This window comes from Oryzias latipes, chromosome 8 (assembly GCF_053564925.1).
Source record: "Oryzias latipes strain Hd-rR chromosome 8, Olatipes_Hd-rR_3.1".
NCBI classification, from domain to species: domain Eukaryota; kingdom Metazoa; phylum Chordata; class Actinopteri; order Beloniformes; family Adrianichthyidae; genus Oryzias; species Oryzias latipes.
Genome location: NC_136244.1, coordinates 1300683 through 1316719, shown reverse-complemented (window position 1 = coordinate 1316719; position 16037 = coordinate 1300683). Strand labels below are relative to the sequence as shown.

General features: G+C 48.9%; 2 protein-coding genes across 2 annotated transcripts; one reads left to right on the top strand and one right to left on the bottom strand.

The window, feature by feature from the left end:
• Nucleotides 1-22: 22 nt before the first annotated feature.
• On the bottom strand, nucleotides 23-6070 carry scpep1 (serine carboxypeptidase 1). The gene is made up of 13 exons (XM_004071888.5): nucleotides 5210-6070; nucleotides 4899-5029; nucleotides 3206-3295; nucleotides 2853-3008; nucleotides 2653-2727; nucleotides 2390-2462; nucleotides 1713-1750; nucleotides 1510-1638; nucleotides 1346-1430; nucleotides 1166-1279; nucleotides 958-1095; nucleotides 720-883; nucleotides 23-212 (listed from the first exon to the last, which is right to left on the bottom strand). The coding sequence occupies exons 1-13, from the start codon at nucleotides 5265-5267 to the stop codon at nucleotides 150-152; spliced, it is 1314 nt and encodes a 437-aa protein (XP_004071936.1). The 5' UTR covers nucleotides 5268-6070; the 3' UTR covers nucleotides 23-149.
• Nucleotides 6071-6090: 20 nt separating this feature from the next.
• Nucleotides 6091-12751, top strand: coil (coilin p80). The gene is made up of 7 exons (XM_023957865.2): nucleotides 6091-6406; nucleotides 7649-8489; nucleotides 8563-8652; nucleotides 11188-11235; nucleotides 11318-11387; nucleotides 12181-12269; nucleotides 12341-12751. The coding sequence occupies exons 1-7, from the start codon at nucleotides 6156-6158 to the stop codon at nucleotides 12392-12394; spliced, it is 1443 nt and encodes a 480-aa protein (XP_023813633.1). The 5' UTR covers nucleotides 6091-6155; the 3' UTR covers nucleotides 12395-12751.
• The last annotated feature ends 3286 nt before the right edge of the window (nucleotides 12752-16037 follow it).

The following is a 16037-nucleotide window of genomic DNA, read 5'->3' as shown; positions in this document are numbered from 1 at the left end:
CAGCATCGGATCAGACAACACATTTACAAATAAAAACTTTATTGATTCTTTGGACGCAGACATACAAAACGTAGAATCAAACCAAACTGCAGTTGGGATTTTGGATCATTAGTGATTGTCTGAGGCGTTCAGGCGGCTTCAGAGGACCATCAGTCCTGCTGAGTGACCATCTTCAGCATCTTCAGGGCCATCGCTCCCTGGTCTGACGGGATCTGACAACAGAACAAAAGATCAGAGACCACAGGATGGACCCGGTTCCTGCTTCTGAAGACAGAAAACAAAGATCATCGTGGAAATCTTTGGTCCAGACTCGGACATCTCGTGTCCAGACTTAGAGAAGACGGTTCAGGCTTCATCTTCTTCAGCCTCCCAAACCCAGAAGAGCTCTGAGCTCTACAGGAACCGGTCAGCTGGTAGAAGCTGGGATCAGATCCAACAGGGTGAAGCTGCTTTCAGCTGCTCACAGGTTTCAGCATCTTCCTGATGTTCCTGCACTCTTTCCTTCCACCTTTGTTTAAAATGCTGCCTTTGTTGTCATTTTTGATTCATTTTTCTCATCTGTAAAGCCTTTTCCTCCCCCCCATGTGTGGGGGGGACAGAGAAAACTGGCCAGTGCTGACTCACATATGGACCGAGGGGGAAATCCTGCAGCAAAACCCCTAAAAGTGACGACCTCACAAACATTCAGAGGTGAAGGATCTTCCCGCTCGCCGCCTCACCATGTGACCAGCTTTCAGGATCCAGTAGAAGGAGAAGTTCTTGTAGGTCTTGTAGAAGGCTCCGGTCGCCCCCTGTGAGGCGGGGTCATCCAGCGGCGTCCAGCGCAGCTTGCTGAAGCCGGGAAGGCCGTCCCATTTGAGCCGCTTGACCCACTGCTCCTGACCTGTGAGGGCGGAGATCGGCGTCAGCCGGCGGCGGTTTTTCCACGCGTGACGGACGAGGCGGCGGCTGCTTTACCCAACGTGTCCACGATGAGGTCCAGCTGGCCGTTGTAGACCGTGACGTTGACGCCGGCGCTCAGCAGCTGGTCGACCACGTCCACCACCGGCTTCATGAAGTCTCCTGCCATGTTGCTGAACACGTCCTCCGCCTGACCTGAACACAGCAGAAGTGGGCGGTTTCTACCTGCTACAGGCAGAGAAACAAAGATGGGGGTCCAGGTTACCTCCCCAGGTGACATTCTGGGGAATGATGCCCAGCTTCTTCCTGATTGGTCCGTTCATGAGCTGGCTCAGGGACGGCCTCTGGAGGGGGCTGACGTGCCGCAGAGCCTGCAGAGCTGATGGAGGAGCGAGGAGCGGTCAGTTAAGACGCAGAAGAAACGTGGGAGCATGCAGGTCCTTACAGATGAAGTCCTTCGCAGCGGAAAACCTCCGTTTGTCCTCTGACTCCTGCGTCAGGATGTTGTAGAAATTCACTCCGTTTGTGTTCTGGCAGAGGAAAAAACACACAAAATGAATCAGTGCATTTGTGAAATGTGTCTGCGTGGAGCGGGACGCCGTCTCTCACCTGCTCCACCACCGTCTCAGCCACGGACCACAGCTCTGTGGCCTTCAGGAAGCTCTGCTGCTCCACGGCCTGCTTCACCGCCTCCGCCGCGCCGCTCACGTCCGCCAGGCCCGAGTCGTCCAGCAGGGACTGCGCACAGCAGAGACGGACACTGCACCACCGACACCACCTGCAGCCACCTGCGGCTTCTGTGCACTACTCACCGTGGTGTAGAGGTACGGACCCCACGTCATGACAGAGTCTGGAAGGAGAAATCACCAAAAACAGTCTGATTGATCCTGAAAGCGTTCCCAGTGGCCTTTTTAATGATGACTGTGCATTTTTAGACAAATCTAAAACAACCTGTGGCGTTTTCTGGGACATAGTTTCTGCAGAGCAGCAGGAGTAAGCCCACCCACCCCTCCTGTCACCAATAACTGAGCTGAGCTCTCCCTTTACGTTCTCTCCCTCTAGCTTACAGCCCCTCCCAACCTAACATTAGCGGTGCAACAAAAATGGTGATCAGTATCAGATCCATCCATCCGTCCAGTTCTGATCCAGACTCCAGTTCAGACCAGGAGAACAAAAACGTTCACGGATCTGTTGGTCTGCAGGTGGATGATCAGAAAGGGGCGGAGCTTGGAGACTTTGGCCCCGCCCATTGTCGTTTGTATTCACTACAAGGTTTTTGCAACTGCATTCCACGGCAACAATTTGACCAAAGAAATACTCATAAATGCAGTTTTCTTCTTAATTTCTTTCTGTCCTCCATCATCAGAAAAATGCTACAAGAACACGTTCAAAACACCAAAAACACCTTTTCCATCACAGTGGCTCTTTAGGAAAAATGGCTTAAAAACCACCCTCAGTGTTTCCTGCTTGAACAGAACCGGATACTGACCCAGCGGTGAAATCCACGAGTCTCCCAGAGCCACACCGGCAAAGCTGCATTTGACCGACCCCTGAGCCACAGCCTGAGGAGGCAGGAGAGACGCAGATCAGACACAGAGCAGCTGCCAGACGGATCTGGAGTGAGAATGAAGTCTGAGGGACTTTACAGTAAGGAAAACACACGGACACGATGTTGGTACCAGACATGGAGGGCTTAAAAACAGCAGCAGACCGCCGCCACCACAGCAGCAGCAGCAGCAGCAGATCACTCACCTTTGTGAGCTCCAAGGAGATGGCAGCGGCCATCTTCCCTCCATACGACTCAGAGAAGATGTAGAAGGGGATGCTCTGTGGAGACCAAAAGAGTCTCTGATCATCCTGAGATCTACTTAGATCGCTTACAGAAAAAACTGCTGCCAGAACCCATGAGCCCCTTTTTGGTGGTTTAGACGTGTGAAAGGCAGCTGTGGAACCTGGAACTCGGGCCGCTCCGTGAAGAAGTTCTGGAGCAGCACCAGCATGTCCGAGGCCACCATGGACACGTCTGTGGCGAAGCCGTCGGCCCGGTCCACGAAGCTGAAGCCGGTGCCCACGGGGTTGTCCACAAAGAGCACGCTGGCCGCCTTCACCTGCAGGGGAAACAGGTGTGAAAAACCTCCTCCTGACAGCGGCCTCAGGTCTGTGGTCCAGACTCTGGTTCTGTTCCATGATTTCCCAGCAGCCCCACACAGGACCAAGGAAACGCTGAGCTCACAGACACGTCCGCCAATCACAACGGCTCCACTGTGGCTCCAACTGTTTCCCTCCAGAAGAAAAACCTTCTCACCCAACTGGTGCTTCTGGGCTGTAGATCCCGATCCAAGGGCCCGATTTCCTCAAAGTTTCCAAATCCGCTTCCAGACCCCCCGGGTCCACCCTGAGAACGGCAGAGTTTGCTGTTAGACCTAAAAAAAACTTATCATTTCTTTCCAAATGTGCTGTTTCGTGTAGGAAAAACATGACCAAAAAAAGATGCGATTGCAGCAGATGGTGACCTCTGTGACCCCTCTGACCTCTGTGACCCCTGTGACCTCTGCTTTATGCTCTTTGTCCTTAATGGCTCAACAGAAAAGATGAATCTAAAGCTGCTGAAATGAATCTGCATCAAAACCAACCAGATTCACCAATCTGTGGACACATGAGACCAACTGTCAGGCACGGTGGTGGAGGGCTGATAATGTGGGCTTCTCTCAGGCCTCTTCTGCCCAGCAGATTTTTCCCGCAGCGTTCTACACTTCAACCGTAAAAACTGTCAGGGTTTGGTTTTAGATCTGAAATTTTCCGTTCACACAAAACAACAACAACTGTACAAAGTCGATGCTACATCATGAAAAGGTCGGCATCAAAGCGGGGAAAGGTCAAACTGAACTCGTTTTCATTTCTCAACCCCTCCCAGGCCTGACGGTGAAGGACAGCAGCGTCTCATGCCGACTTACACCCCCCTTCATGTCTGCTGAGGTTTCCACCAGAACCTCCATTCTGATTGGCTGCAGGATGCCCATTAAAAAGTGATAATGGACGCCTGAAAAAGTAGTTCCGGTCACACGGCCTAAATGTTGTGTATCCCTTCGCTGGTTTCTTCTAAAAACAACCTTTATCTTTCATACTATCATCTGGACTAAAAGGAGCGGTAAGAGGAGAACTTTCTCTCAAAGCTGATGCTTTATTTAACCTGCTCTAGAGCGAGGTCAGTAGCCGTTACCATGACAACGCATGGCATAGAGTCTGGTGGTTTATTTGGGTGAAAAAACAAAACAACAAGATACTAATAATTGAATTCCTATTTATCTTTTTCATTGGTGACTTTGGTATAAGCGGGATAATGCCTGACAGGGGGGTTGGTTATCAGAACCGTCGGACGGTTCTGCAGAGTCCACTCATTTCCCTTAGTTATACCATAGTCCACCTCCGCTGGACTTGTCCGTGTCGGTCCTCCTCCCTGAAGAGGGACGGAACCGTTTTGCTGAAGCAGCTCTATGAATCATTCACAGCAGAACGGACCGACTCCACTCAGGAACTCACTTCCTGGTTTTCTTCACAGACATTCATATTCTCTTTTTCTTATCCTTTTTTTAACCTCTTCTGTCTCCTCTGATGCTTTAGGGAGGAAAACGGAGGACATCAGGGGGATTTTTGACAGCTTCTCATTTTGAGGAAGTTGGAGATTTTGTGTCACTTAAATAAAAATAGGTTTTCCTGTAACGTGACTGAGTCATTCAGTCATCGGATCACCTTTTTAGGGTTTTTTTCGCCTTCCAGCAGAAGTCAGACTGCAGAACCTGGACAATAGATCCTCCATGGATTCTACTTTTCTCTATTTTAGTTCATGCACTTCCTTGTAGATTCAAAGTGCTGATGGAAATGTTTCCCTCCTCTCATCTTCATCACCAGCAGAACAGCTTCAGCCCACAGATCAAGACCCTTGAGCTCAGGTCATCTCTGCTCGTGTCAGCTTCAGACACGCACGCACACGCACGCACCTGCAGCCACATGACCAGCGGGAGCTCCCGGAACCCAGCGTCGGCGTGATAGAGCCACCAGAACATGTGGGCCCCGTCCCTCACCTCCACGTAGTTCCACGCCTCTTTGGGTGGCGGGGGCGCGCACAGCCCTGCGGACAGACAGGTGAGAAGCAAATACCCTGACGAGCATGCGCACACCGACAGAAACCGAGGTTACTTTCGTTTGACAGTCATCGGATTTACTGAAGCGAGGACAAGTCCAGAGATGAAAGGATCTGGAGGCGGGAGAAGAAGTGATGAAGAAGTTCTGCTCGACCCACGGAACTCACCATCACGGACGAGCACAGCGGACGCGCAGAGCCAGAAAAGCACCACGGAGCCGCACATTTTTGCTGCAAACTGGCGGAGAGGGACTTCACCGATGACGAGTCACGTGACCAAAAGTCACATGACCACGCCCAGGAGTCAGCTGATCGGCTGACTCCGATTTTTTGAGTTTTTTAAAAACAAGAAAACAGACAGAAAAAAAGAAGATCCTAAGTTTCTGAAACATCAAAATTTTAAAAGAATTTTTCTCATTGTGAGATTTTTTTTTTCATTCCAAAATTCCCCGAAGGTCACTGAGGTCACGGACCATGGTTTCCACGGCAACCATCTGCAGTCAGTTATCCATCACCTAGTGCTGTAAAGTGTCTCTGTCTGTCTACATTGTGCTAACAGTAAGGTTTGGTGGTGGGAGGATCATGGTGTGGGTTTATGTATAGTTTCAGAAGCTAGGCTTAAGGCTTGGCTCCTTACTTTCAGTGAAAATAACTCTTTGTGCTTCATCAATCCAAAACCCCTTGGACAATTCCACTATCACAAGAGTCTGAACAAAGGAGGGACCAAATGTTTTCAAACAGCATTTTAGAAATCTGCGCCTGATTTGCCACGATTGAATCCTGGTGATCCTCATGATGCCCTCCATCATGAGAGAAAGGCTAAAAGAACATGCTAAAAAAACAACAACACGATTTTATCCTGAGTGGGTCTTTGACCTGGATGAAGAATTATTGAGATCCAGGCCTCCTTGTCCAAACTCTGAACAGAACAGTTAAAAATCCTTGTAAATCTCCCTAAAGAGCCCCGTGAATTATTATGGGATGCTGTTTTAATTTTAAACGAGTGAAAAGGCAGATGGGATACACTCCGGACCGGCAGAGGGCAGTGTCGTGACAAAAGCAGCGCTTTATCCTCTGCGCATGCGCGGGGCGGCGTGTTGTCGCGGAGGGTGTCATGGCGGCGCTCGGAGACAGCTTGATCCGCCTGCGGCTGCTCTTTGACTACCCCCCTCCGGCCGTGGCGGGGTGCCGCATGTGCTGGCTGCTCGTGGACCGGAACGCGTGTCGCGTGGTGGCGGACCTGGAGGGTCTGATCCGGCAGAAGTTCGAGTTCAGCCGCGGGAGCGTCCTCAGCCTGTTCGTGGAGGACTGCTACCTTCCGCACACGGAGAGCATCTTCGTCGTGCGCGACAACGACAGCGTCAGGTGCGCGCGCATCCCACACACAGCGGGGTCCTGATGTGCCGGTGTCGTTTCCGAAACGGTTCGAGCCTGCAGGCTGACACCACAGATATCCGGACCTGAAGGACTTAAGGCCCAATCCGATCATTTTAGTCTGTTTTCAAAGTGTTCCCAGTGATCTTAATGTTTTTAGACAAATTATTTCAAAAAGTTCATCAGAAATTCACCTCTGACTTGTGGGCGGGACTGTGGCGCAGAAGTAACCCTCCACTGATGTCCCATCATCCCCTAGTTTACACTCTCTCCCACTAGCTTACAGCCCCAACCCAACGTTAGCGGTGCAACCAAAACAGCAGCAACATCAGATCCATCCGTCCGTCCAGTTCTGACCCAGATTCCAGCTCAGACCAGGAAAACAAAGACCTTCATGGATCTGTCGGTCTGCAGGTGGAGGATCAGAACCATTGACTGAATATGAGAACTGGACTGAGTGGCCCCGCCCCCTGGCATTCCAAACAGGAAGTGGCTCTCAGAAACTAAAATCCCACAGACTTGAGAAATAAACAGCTGTTAGTCATTCATTCTATTGGTCAGTAAAAACATTCTGGATCTGATACTTTTATTTAAACATGTTTTTGTTAATCCTCTTTTATTCATGATATATTTTTCTGTAAATCAAGTTCTAAACTGACCAATCAGATGCTTCAACAAAGGTAGGCGGAGCCTCCTTGCCACCCACATCAAATGGTCAAAACATTTGATTGACACGTTTTCCAGAGCCCGCTCTCAAGTGGAAGGGGTGTGGACCTCTAACAAGCTCACTCCTGATTGGTGATACTGGTTGCCATAGAAACATTGACTCGGACTGACCAATCACTGCTTCTTGATGTTGTCTGGCTCCAACATGGCGGTGTTCGTTTAGCAACAACAAGAATGGGGACTGCACTGACTTCATTTGGTTGGAGCTGGAAGTCGTTTTCAATGGATGACGTCACACTGGCTCGGTCCAATTCTAAAGAATCAGTCAATGGTTCTAATGGGCCTTGGTTGATCAAGATGCAGTTTGGGGAAATGTACACACAGACACCACGGAGGCCATTTTTCTATTACTGCCTGAGGCCTGTGCGGTCTGAGATGAAGCTCGAGCCTTTCTTCTTCCTCTGACTATGAACGCTCTCTTCAGCGTGGGTTTGGGGGGGGGGGTTTACATTGTAGAACGGGTCGGTTCTGGATGCGTTTCATGCAGAAATGTTTCTTGTTCTGCAGGGTGAATGTGGACTGTGTGGCTGCGCTGAACGGCTGCAGCAGCTGCGCAGACGCAGAAGGAGTCAAAAGCAAAAAGAGACGGAGAGACGGGGGGGAGGAGGGGCAGCTGGCTGAAAACAAGAAGAAGAAGAAGAAGAAGAAGAAGAAGAAACGAGAGGAGGGGGAGGCCGGAAGGAGCAAGCAGGAGACGGTTGACAGGAGGGAGGCGTCTCCGGGGAGGAGCAGCAAGAAGAAAAGGAAAAAGGAGGGGGAGAAAAGTAACACTGTTGCTCCTACACCTGCTGCCCCCCCCAGAAAAAACCCGCCCAGTGCCCCCCCATCAGCTGGAAGCAACAAGAAGAAGGCCCCAGCCAAAACGCAGAGTTCCTCCACAGAGTCCAGCAGCGAGGAAAGCAACTGCCCCAAAAGAACTGCCGCAAGGACGGCGCCCCCCACCCCTGCTGCTTCCAAAACGCCCCCAAACACCAAGCCCCCCCAGAAGAACACACGGCCTCCCTCTTCATCGTCCTCAGAAACAGACTCTGATGGAAGTACCCCCACCCCCAAATGCCCAGAAGCTCCGTCAGCGCTGAAACAGACAGATGTGGTCCAGGCAGCCCCCCCTCAGGACAAAGGGGCGGAGCCTGCTGATGCTGGGAGTGAGGAAGAGATCCAGCTGGTCATCCGACGGCCGCAGCAGCCTAACAGACACGCGGACGGCCTCTGGTCACGGCGCGGCGGCGGCAGGGGGGCGCGTGGAGGTGCTGGGGGGGCAGCAGGCCGGGGCCTCAGCGGTCAGAACAGTGACAAAGAGCCCCCCCTCCAGGCGCGTTCCCCGACCAACACGCCACCGCTCCTCCAGGTCAGTCCCCGCCCCTTTTCTCTTACGCTGCAGACGGAGGAAACGTCTGAATCTGGTGCTTGTGTGTCTGCAGAATGGAGCCGGGGGCCCCCCCACACGGGACTACAGCTCCATGCCCCTGCTGGCCGCTCCTGCACAGCCGGGGCAAAGGATCGCTTTCAAGGTGAGGTCCGTCCTCCAACGTCACAAACATCTGACTGCTGAGGGGCTCCGCTTGGATTTAGAAACATCCCAAACAAAAGTTTAAACCTCAAACGTCCAGAAATCTGACAACTGATGACAGAATTTACCAGAGTGGAGAACAGCAGCTCCAGCTTCAGCTGCTCCAGCTTCAGCTGCTCCAGCTTCTGCTGCTCCAGCTGCTGCTGCTCCAGCTTCAGCTGCTCCAGCTGCTGCTGCTCCAGCTTCAGCTGCTCCAGCTGCTGCTGCTCCAGCTGCTGCTGCTCCAGCTTCAGCTGCTTAAGGTCTAGCTGCTCCAGCTTCAGCTGCTCCAGCTGCTGCTGCTCCAGCTTCAGCTGCTTAAGCTCTAGCTGCTCCAGCTGCTGCTGCTCCAGCTTCAGCTGCTCCAGCTGCTGCTGCTCCAGCTGCTGCTGCTCCAGCTTCAGCTGCTCCAGCTTCAGCTGCTCCAGCTGCTGCTGCTCCAGCTTCAGCTGCTTAAGCTCTAGCTGCTCCAGCTTCAGCTGCTCCAGCTGCTGCTGCTCCAGCTTCAGCTGCTTAAGCTCTAGCTGCTCCAGCTGCTGCTGCTCCAGCTTCAGCTGCTCCAGCTTCAGCTGCTCCAGCTTCTGCTGCTCCAGCTGCTGCTGCTCCAGCTTCAGCTGCTCCAGCTGCTGCTCCAGCTTCAGCTGCTCCAGCTGCTGCTGCTCCAGCTTCAGCTGCTCAAGCTTCAGCTGCTCCAGCTGCTGCTGCTCCAGCTTCAGCTGCTCAAGCTCTAGCTGCTCCAGCTGCTGCTGCTCCAGCTTCAGCTGCTTAAGCTCTAGCTGCTCCAGCTGCTGCTGCTCCAGCGTCAGCTGCTCCAGCTTCAGCTGCTCCAGCTGCTGCTGCTCCAGCTGCTGCTGCTCCAGCTTCAGCTGCTCCAGCTTCAGCTGCTCCAGCTTCTGCTGCTCCAGCTGCTGCTGCTCCAGCTTCAGCTGCTCCAGCTGCTGCTGCTCCAGCTTCAGCTGCCTCCAGCTTCAGCTGCTCCAGCTGCTGCTCCAGCTTCAGCTGCTCCAGCTGCTGCTGCTCCAGCTTCAGCTGCTCAAGCTTCAGCTGCTCCAGCTGCTGCTGCTCCAGCTTCAGCTGCTCAAGCTCTAGCTGCTCCAGCTTCAGCTGCTCAAGCTCTAGCTGCTCCAGCTTCAGCTGCTCCAGCTGCTGCTGCTTCAGCTGCTCCAGCTGCTGCTGCTCCAGCTTCTGCTGCTCCAGCTTCAGCTGCTCCAGCTGCTGCTGCTTCAGCTGCTCCAGCTGCTGCTGCTCCAGCTTCTGCTGCTCCAGCTTCTGCTGCTCCAGCTTCTGCTGCTCCAGCTGCTCCTGCTCCAGCTTCTGCTGCTCCAGCTTCAGCTGCCTCCAGTTTCAGCTGCTCCAGCTTCTGCTGCTCCAGCTTCTGCTGCTCCAGTTGCTGCTCCAGCTTAAGCTGCTCCAGCTGCTGCTCCAGCTTCAGCTGCTCCAGCTGCTGCTCCAGCTTCAGCTGCTCCAGCTGCTGCTGCTCCAGCTTCAGCTGCTCAAGCTTCAGCTGCTCCAGCTGCTGCTGCTCCAGCTTCTGCTGCTCCAGCTGCTGCTCCAGCTTCAGCTGCTCCAGCTGCTGCTGCTCCAGCTTCAGCTGCTCAAGCTCTAGCTGCTCCAGCTTCAGCTGCTCCAGCTGCTGCTGCTTCAGCTGCTCCAGCTGCTGCTGCTCCAGCTTCAGCTGCTCCAGCTGCTGCTGCTCCAGCTTCAGCTGCTCCAGCTGCTGCTGCTCCAGCTTCAGCTGCTCCAGCTGCTGCTGCTCCAGCTGCTGCTGCTCCAGCTTCAGCTGCTCCAGCTGCTGCTGCTCCAGCTGCTGCTGCTCCAGCTTCAGCTGCTCCAGCTGCTCCTGCCCCAGCTTCAGCTGCTCCAGCTTCAGCTGCTCCAGCTGCTGCTGCTCCAGCTTCTGCTGCTCCAGCTGCTGCTGCTCCAGCTGCTGCTGCTCCAGCTTCAGCTGCTCCAGCTGCTGCTGCTCCAGCTTCAGCTGCTCCAGCTTCAGCTGCTCCAGCTTCAGCTGCTCCAGCTGCTGCTGCTCCAGCTTCAGCTGCTCCAGCTGCTGCTGCTCCAGCTTCAGCTGCTCCAGCTGCTGCTGCTCCAGCTGCTGCTGCTCCAGCTTCTGCTGCTCAAGCTCTAGCTGCTCCAGCTTCAGCTGCTCCAGCTGCTGCTCCAGCTTCAGCTGCTCCAGCTTCAGCTGCTCCAGCTGCTGCTGCTCCAGCTTCTGCTGCTCCAGCTGCTGCTGCTCCAGCTTCAGCTGCTCCAGCTGCTGCTCCAGTTTCAGCTGCTCCAGCTTCTGCTGCTCCAGCTTCAAATAAAGAATCTTCTTTTTTAATCAATCATGAATAATGACAATATCTGCTCAGATACTGACCAATGTACTGTAACAATTATGTCATCATTCATTTAAATAGGGGTTAGAAGATATTCACTTTGTGCTGTACTTTAGCTCTTTTGAGCCTCCTGGTTTGCCGTAGCACAAACTGATGATGTTTGCTTCCATCCTGCACAGCTGCTGGAGCTGACGGAGAACTACACCCCCGAGGTGTCTGAGTATAAGGTCAGCGAGCATCCACCAAGACGGCCAGGTCTCTAACAGCTTTAAGCCTTTCTCCTAAACTGTGTGCGTTTGTGCGCCTTAGGAGGCAAAGATTGTGAGCTTTGACCCGACCACCAAACAGATTGAGCTTGAACTTCTTCACGCCTCCAAAGGTAAGGATCCTCTGGGCTGATCTGAGCAGATGCTCTGTCGATGTAAAGATTGCCTGCACCTTGGACCTTCAGCATGCTCCGAGTCGTCTGCGGACACAATTGGTCGACTGGTACCGACATGGTGGAGGAGCTTTTATTTTGGTGGAGGAGCTTTTATTTTGGTGACACCTCAGTTCCTGATTGAAACATTTGCACAGATTTGTGTCTCACCTTGGATGGAGGCGGAGTCTCACAGCCGGAATGCTCTTCGATCTGACGTCCATTTAACTGTTACCATTAATCACATTTAAGATCAAAGGTTTTTTCTTTTAAATTTCCATTTAAAAACATTTTTGGTGTTTTTTTACATAATAAGGGAAAATAGGCTTTTCGAGTTGAAGATTATAAATTATTTTTGTATTTAAATCTTTCCTAAAACATCTGAACCCCAGAACAAACCTAAACAACACTTTCTGGATGAAGATGACTGAAAAAGCTGTTGAGATCCATTTAGTGTAGGAAGCACTTCCTCCGCCTTACGGCCTTTCTACGGAGCCCTCCAAGTGCCAGTGGTTAAAAAAATGTGTTCAGGATTACCGATCTGTACGCAAGAATTAGTAAACCATACACGCTTTATCAGTATGTTTGTTTTTTAACCACTGGCACCTGCAGGGCTCCGTACCGTTCAGACTATCATCCACCAACTACTAGACTGAATCCTGGTGGGGCTGAAATCCCACCCGGGGTCACCTGAGTCCACTTATTGGTTCCTGTATTCCTCTGTCCTTGTCATCCATCGATGCTCCTCCTGCAGCTCCTGTTGAACCGGGCAAGTTTGACCTGGTTTACCAGAATCCAGATGGCTCCGAACGAGTGGAGTACGCCGTCTCCAGGGGGTCAAAGGTGAGCCTCCTCCCGGTCAGTGGATTCCTGTCCTGTAACATCCGTCCTGACCCCGTTTGCATGTCCTCCAGGTGACGGAGCGCTGGGAGTCTCTGCTGGAACCCAGACTCGTCCTTGAGGTTTGACGTTTACGTCTCTGCTTTGGCCCAGAAAAAGTTTTAGACCAAAGAACTGAAGTCTGGAACACACCGGTTTGATGTTTTGTACAGTTTTGTGACCATGGCGACCTGCTAATAAACTTTTTTATGAAATGATCTGCAGGTTTGAGTCTGCAGTCTTTCCTATAGCTTACTGCTGTCATGAATGTAAATGATGGTCATTCATTCAGCTCAAACTGTCTAAAAAAGTTCTTGACAAATGATTTAAAGAGGTGGAGGATTGATAATTGTGAGGAAACTGGAGATTCTAAACAGGACTGTAAGTTAGGTTCGTTCCCCTTCAGCTTCCTGCACACAGAAATAAATGAATAAGACTCGGAGACAGCTACTTATCTTTTGTGGAGGTTTTACTTCGTACAAACACAAAGGGGACAGACAGATGAACAGGGTGCATTCAAAGTCCGAACCAAGGAGCTCAGAGATGGGCTTGGTATAAAAACCCTGCATTTGCATATTCAGAAGATCGTCCGATAGACCCTGTGTGAAAATCACGCCCCCAGGTTGCTGCTGGAAAGGCGCTTCAAGGCTAAAGTGAAGATAACTCTGAGGCCTCCTCAGCAGATCACACATGCACAGAAAAAGGGAGGAGCATAGTTTGGCTGTGCTTTCTTCAAATGTAATATAATTTTGAGATGACAATACATGCTCAGTGAATTAAGTTTAAACCATTAGTGTAATAAAAGTTAAAGGCAGTTTCTAACTATTCTTCACAATAATTATCAGACATTTTTAACCCTGTGAAGCCCCCAACATCAAAGAATTGACAGAATATTCTTTTTTTTTTATTAGGATGTGTTTTAAACCCTTTGATGAAATCACCAAACAGCTAATAGTAATGTAATTGTATGAGATATAAATAGTATCAATTATATGTTGGGTGACTGTCAAGGTTTTGGTCACAACGTTAGTTTATGATGCAAAAATATAGACCTGAGAGTTCAGGAAAAAAGCGTCTTATTTAGCCACTGTCTCAAATTTGATCCACACATTTTTAACATTCATATAGAATTGATCAACATTTGAATTATTCCAGTACAGCAAGCAGTAAGTCAAACATTAATAACAATAGATGAGTTATTCTCATCATGAATTTTAGAACATTAGCTAAACTTTTCCTACCAAAAGTTAAGATTGAAGGGAAGCAGCCATTTTGAAATGATGGGGAAAGACCTTCTACTGCCCCTAGTGGATTTTTGATTTGATTTGATTTATTTAAGTGTCATGCACTAATGTGCCCAGCCCACACGGGCTTATATGACACTGAAAGACAAAATACACAATACATAAAGATACATGCCCATCACCAAAAATACAATAATCCCCCTAATCAGAGTCTAACAGAATACAAAGTCTCCATTCTTATTGTCCATGCCTTTGACACAAAATTTGCCAAACAAAAGATTTCATTTTCAAAAAGCCAACGTAAAATTTTGTCTTCAGATAACCAAAACAAATCAGGACATTTCTTTTCTATTACCTCATACAAACAAAGTCTCTGTTTTTCATACAAAGGACAATAAAACAAAAAATGAAATTCATCCTCCATCACTTGCAGCTCACAGACCTCACAGTCTTTCCTCCTCAGGAATGCCTTTAAAGCGCCCTACTTCCACCTGTAGGGGGAGCACTCCTGCTCTCAGTTGTGTCCTCTTTTTAAGTTATATATAACATATGGCTCAGCAGAAAATGTGTCCTTAATTTGCAAATAAGTTCGTAATTTTGGTTTTTGAAGCAAGTGGAATGATGATGAACTACCTGGACCCAGTTCCATCCACGGGTATTGATCATGCTAGTGAGGTAGGGGTCAATGAGTTCTATCACTAGAGGAGACACGCCCGCTTGGGAAGCCTGGCCGACGGTGGCGGAGCGCGACGCCATCTTGGTGAGGTCGACGACGCCCACATGACAATGATTTCCATTGCTTTTAGTGGTGTCTAGGTAGCTTTTATATACTATATATATTTTTACATTTATATTTATTTATACATATATGTAAATATATTATATTTATATATATAGATACATCATTTGTTGTTAAAGAAGAGAAACAGGCAGCCTTAAAAGCTCAAACTTTAATGAAAATGCATTGTTGCAGGACTTCTTACGAAGAAAAAAACAATTTCAAAGAGTTTTTAAAAATAATTTCTAAACATTTAGAAGTTTTAGACCTCTTTGACATGTAATTTAAATTATTTAGAAAAACCCAACAATGAGTCAATAATAATAATAATAATAATAATAACAAATCAATAGTAAGTCAATACAAACAATAAGTCTATTAATAATAATAATAATAATAATAAAATAAATATTCAAAAGAAGTCCAAAAGTGAACAATAGATTTACCCTAAAAAAGCAACAACTACAACAATAAAGAAAAACAATAGATTTATACTGATTCATGTTAGTGATCAATATGTGTAACACAGATATTATGGTGTCGGGTTTCAAGCAAACAGTCTGGCCTCTCATCAAAATGTGTTTCCAAAAATGTTTTGAACATATCCAGACTGTATTTCTAGTTGGTACCACAGTGATCCATCTGGGTTAGCTCTTTTTATTGATAAGATCCACTTTTTCCTTAAGTCTGAATCCATTGGAAACCTGCAAGAAAAGTTCAGTATCTGAGTCAGAAATGTATAAATCTATATTACTATAATAGCCTAGTATGCTGTATACAGGTTTAGCAAAATAAAATGTACATTTATGTCAAAAGCAAATTATATGAACATCATGCAGCATGTTGATAACAGCCCTGCAGCATCATACATGTCAACATGTGTACGATTAATGAAGCCCCTGCAGCATTAAAAGAAAAAAAATTAGTACTTACCTGTGAAATGATCTGCCTTCCTCCTTCATGGACTCAGTGCTCTGATTTTGGCAGTTGAAACCCAAACAATGAACTGGTATTATGCAAAAAATGTGTTCACATGCACTGCAGTAGTAACTTGACCTCACCAAGATGGCGGTGCTCTCCTCCCATGAGGAACCACGTGATGTCTCCTCTAGTGATATAACTCATTGGTAGGGGTCTTAGAAAAGCTTGTATCAATGGGTGTAATGACTAATCGATTTCTATTCCTACGATCCAACCAGATTGATCTTATACCATAAAATGAGATAAATCAAAATTGCAACAAAATACATATATTGTCATGAACACGGATCAGTCCATCATTCCAGTCCAATGTGTGGACAGACTTTGACTAAAGTCATGTGACCATCCAGTGTCTAGAATGTTCTAGAATGTTCTCTTTGGATTCTCTGGTTGTGGAAAAACAACAGTGGTGAACTTTAGGAAACTAACATGTGAATGGATTTGACATTCATTCTAGTTTACTTGTTGGTTTGGACACAGATTTCATTAACTTGATGATCTGGAAGAAATCCAAGAATCTGGAAAACTGTTCAGGAGCAGGAATTTCTGTCTGGAAGTTTGGATGAAGAGGATCTGGATCCACTTTAGGACAGAGGATCTGGATCCACTTTAGGACAGAGGATCTGGATCCACTTTAGGACAGAGGATCTGGATCCACTTTAGGACAGAGGATCTGGATCCACTTTAGGTCAGAGGATCTGGATCCACTTTAGGACAGAGGATCTGGAT

Bases quoted from the DNA above. Each gene is read 5' to 3' on its own strand.
- coil (XM_023957865.2), top strand. From the start codon at position 6,156: ATGGCGGCGCTCGGAGACAGCTTGATCCGCCTGCGGCTGCTCTTTGAC. The intron at 8,490-8,562 runs GTCAGTCCCCGC...GTGTGTCTGCAG, and splicing joins ACACGCCACCGCTCCTCCAG to AATGGAGCCGGGGGCCCCCC. The intron at 11,236-11,317 runs GTCAGCGAGCAT...TGTGCGCCTTAG, and splicing joins CCGAGGTGTCTGAGTATAAG to GAGGCAAAGATTGTGAGCTT.
- scpep1 (XM_004071888.5), bottom strand. From the start codon at position 5,267: ATGTGCGGCTCCGTGGTGCTTTTCTGGCTCTGCGCGTCCGCTGTGCTC. The intron at 5,030-5,209 runs GTGAGTTCCGTG...GTCTGTCCGCAG, and splicing joins CGCTGTGCTCGTCCGTGATG to GGCTGTGCGCGCCCCCGCCA. The intron at 884-957 runs GTAAAGCAGCCG...CCGCCCTCACAG, and splicing joins CCTCATCGTGGACACGTTGG to GTCAGGAGCAGTGGGTCAAG.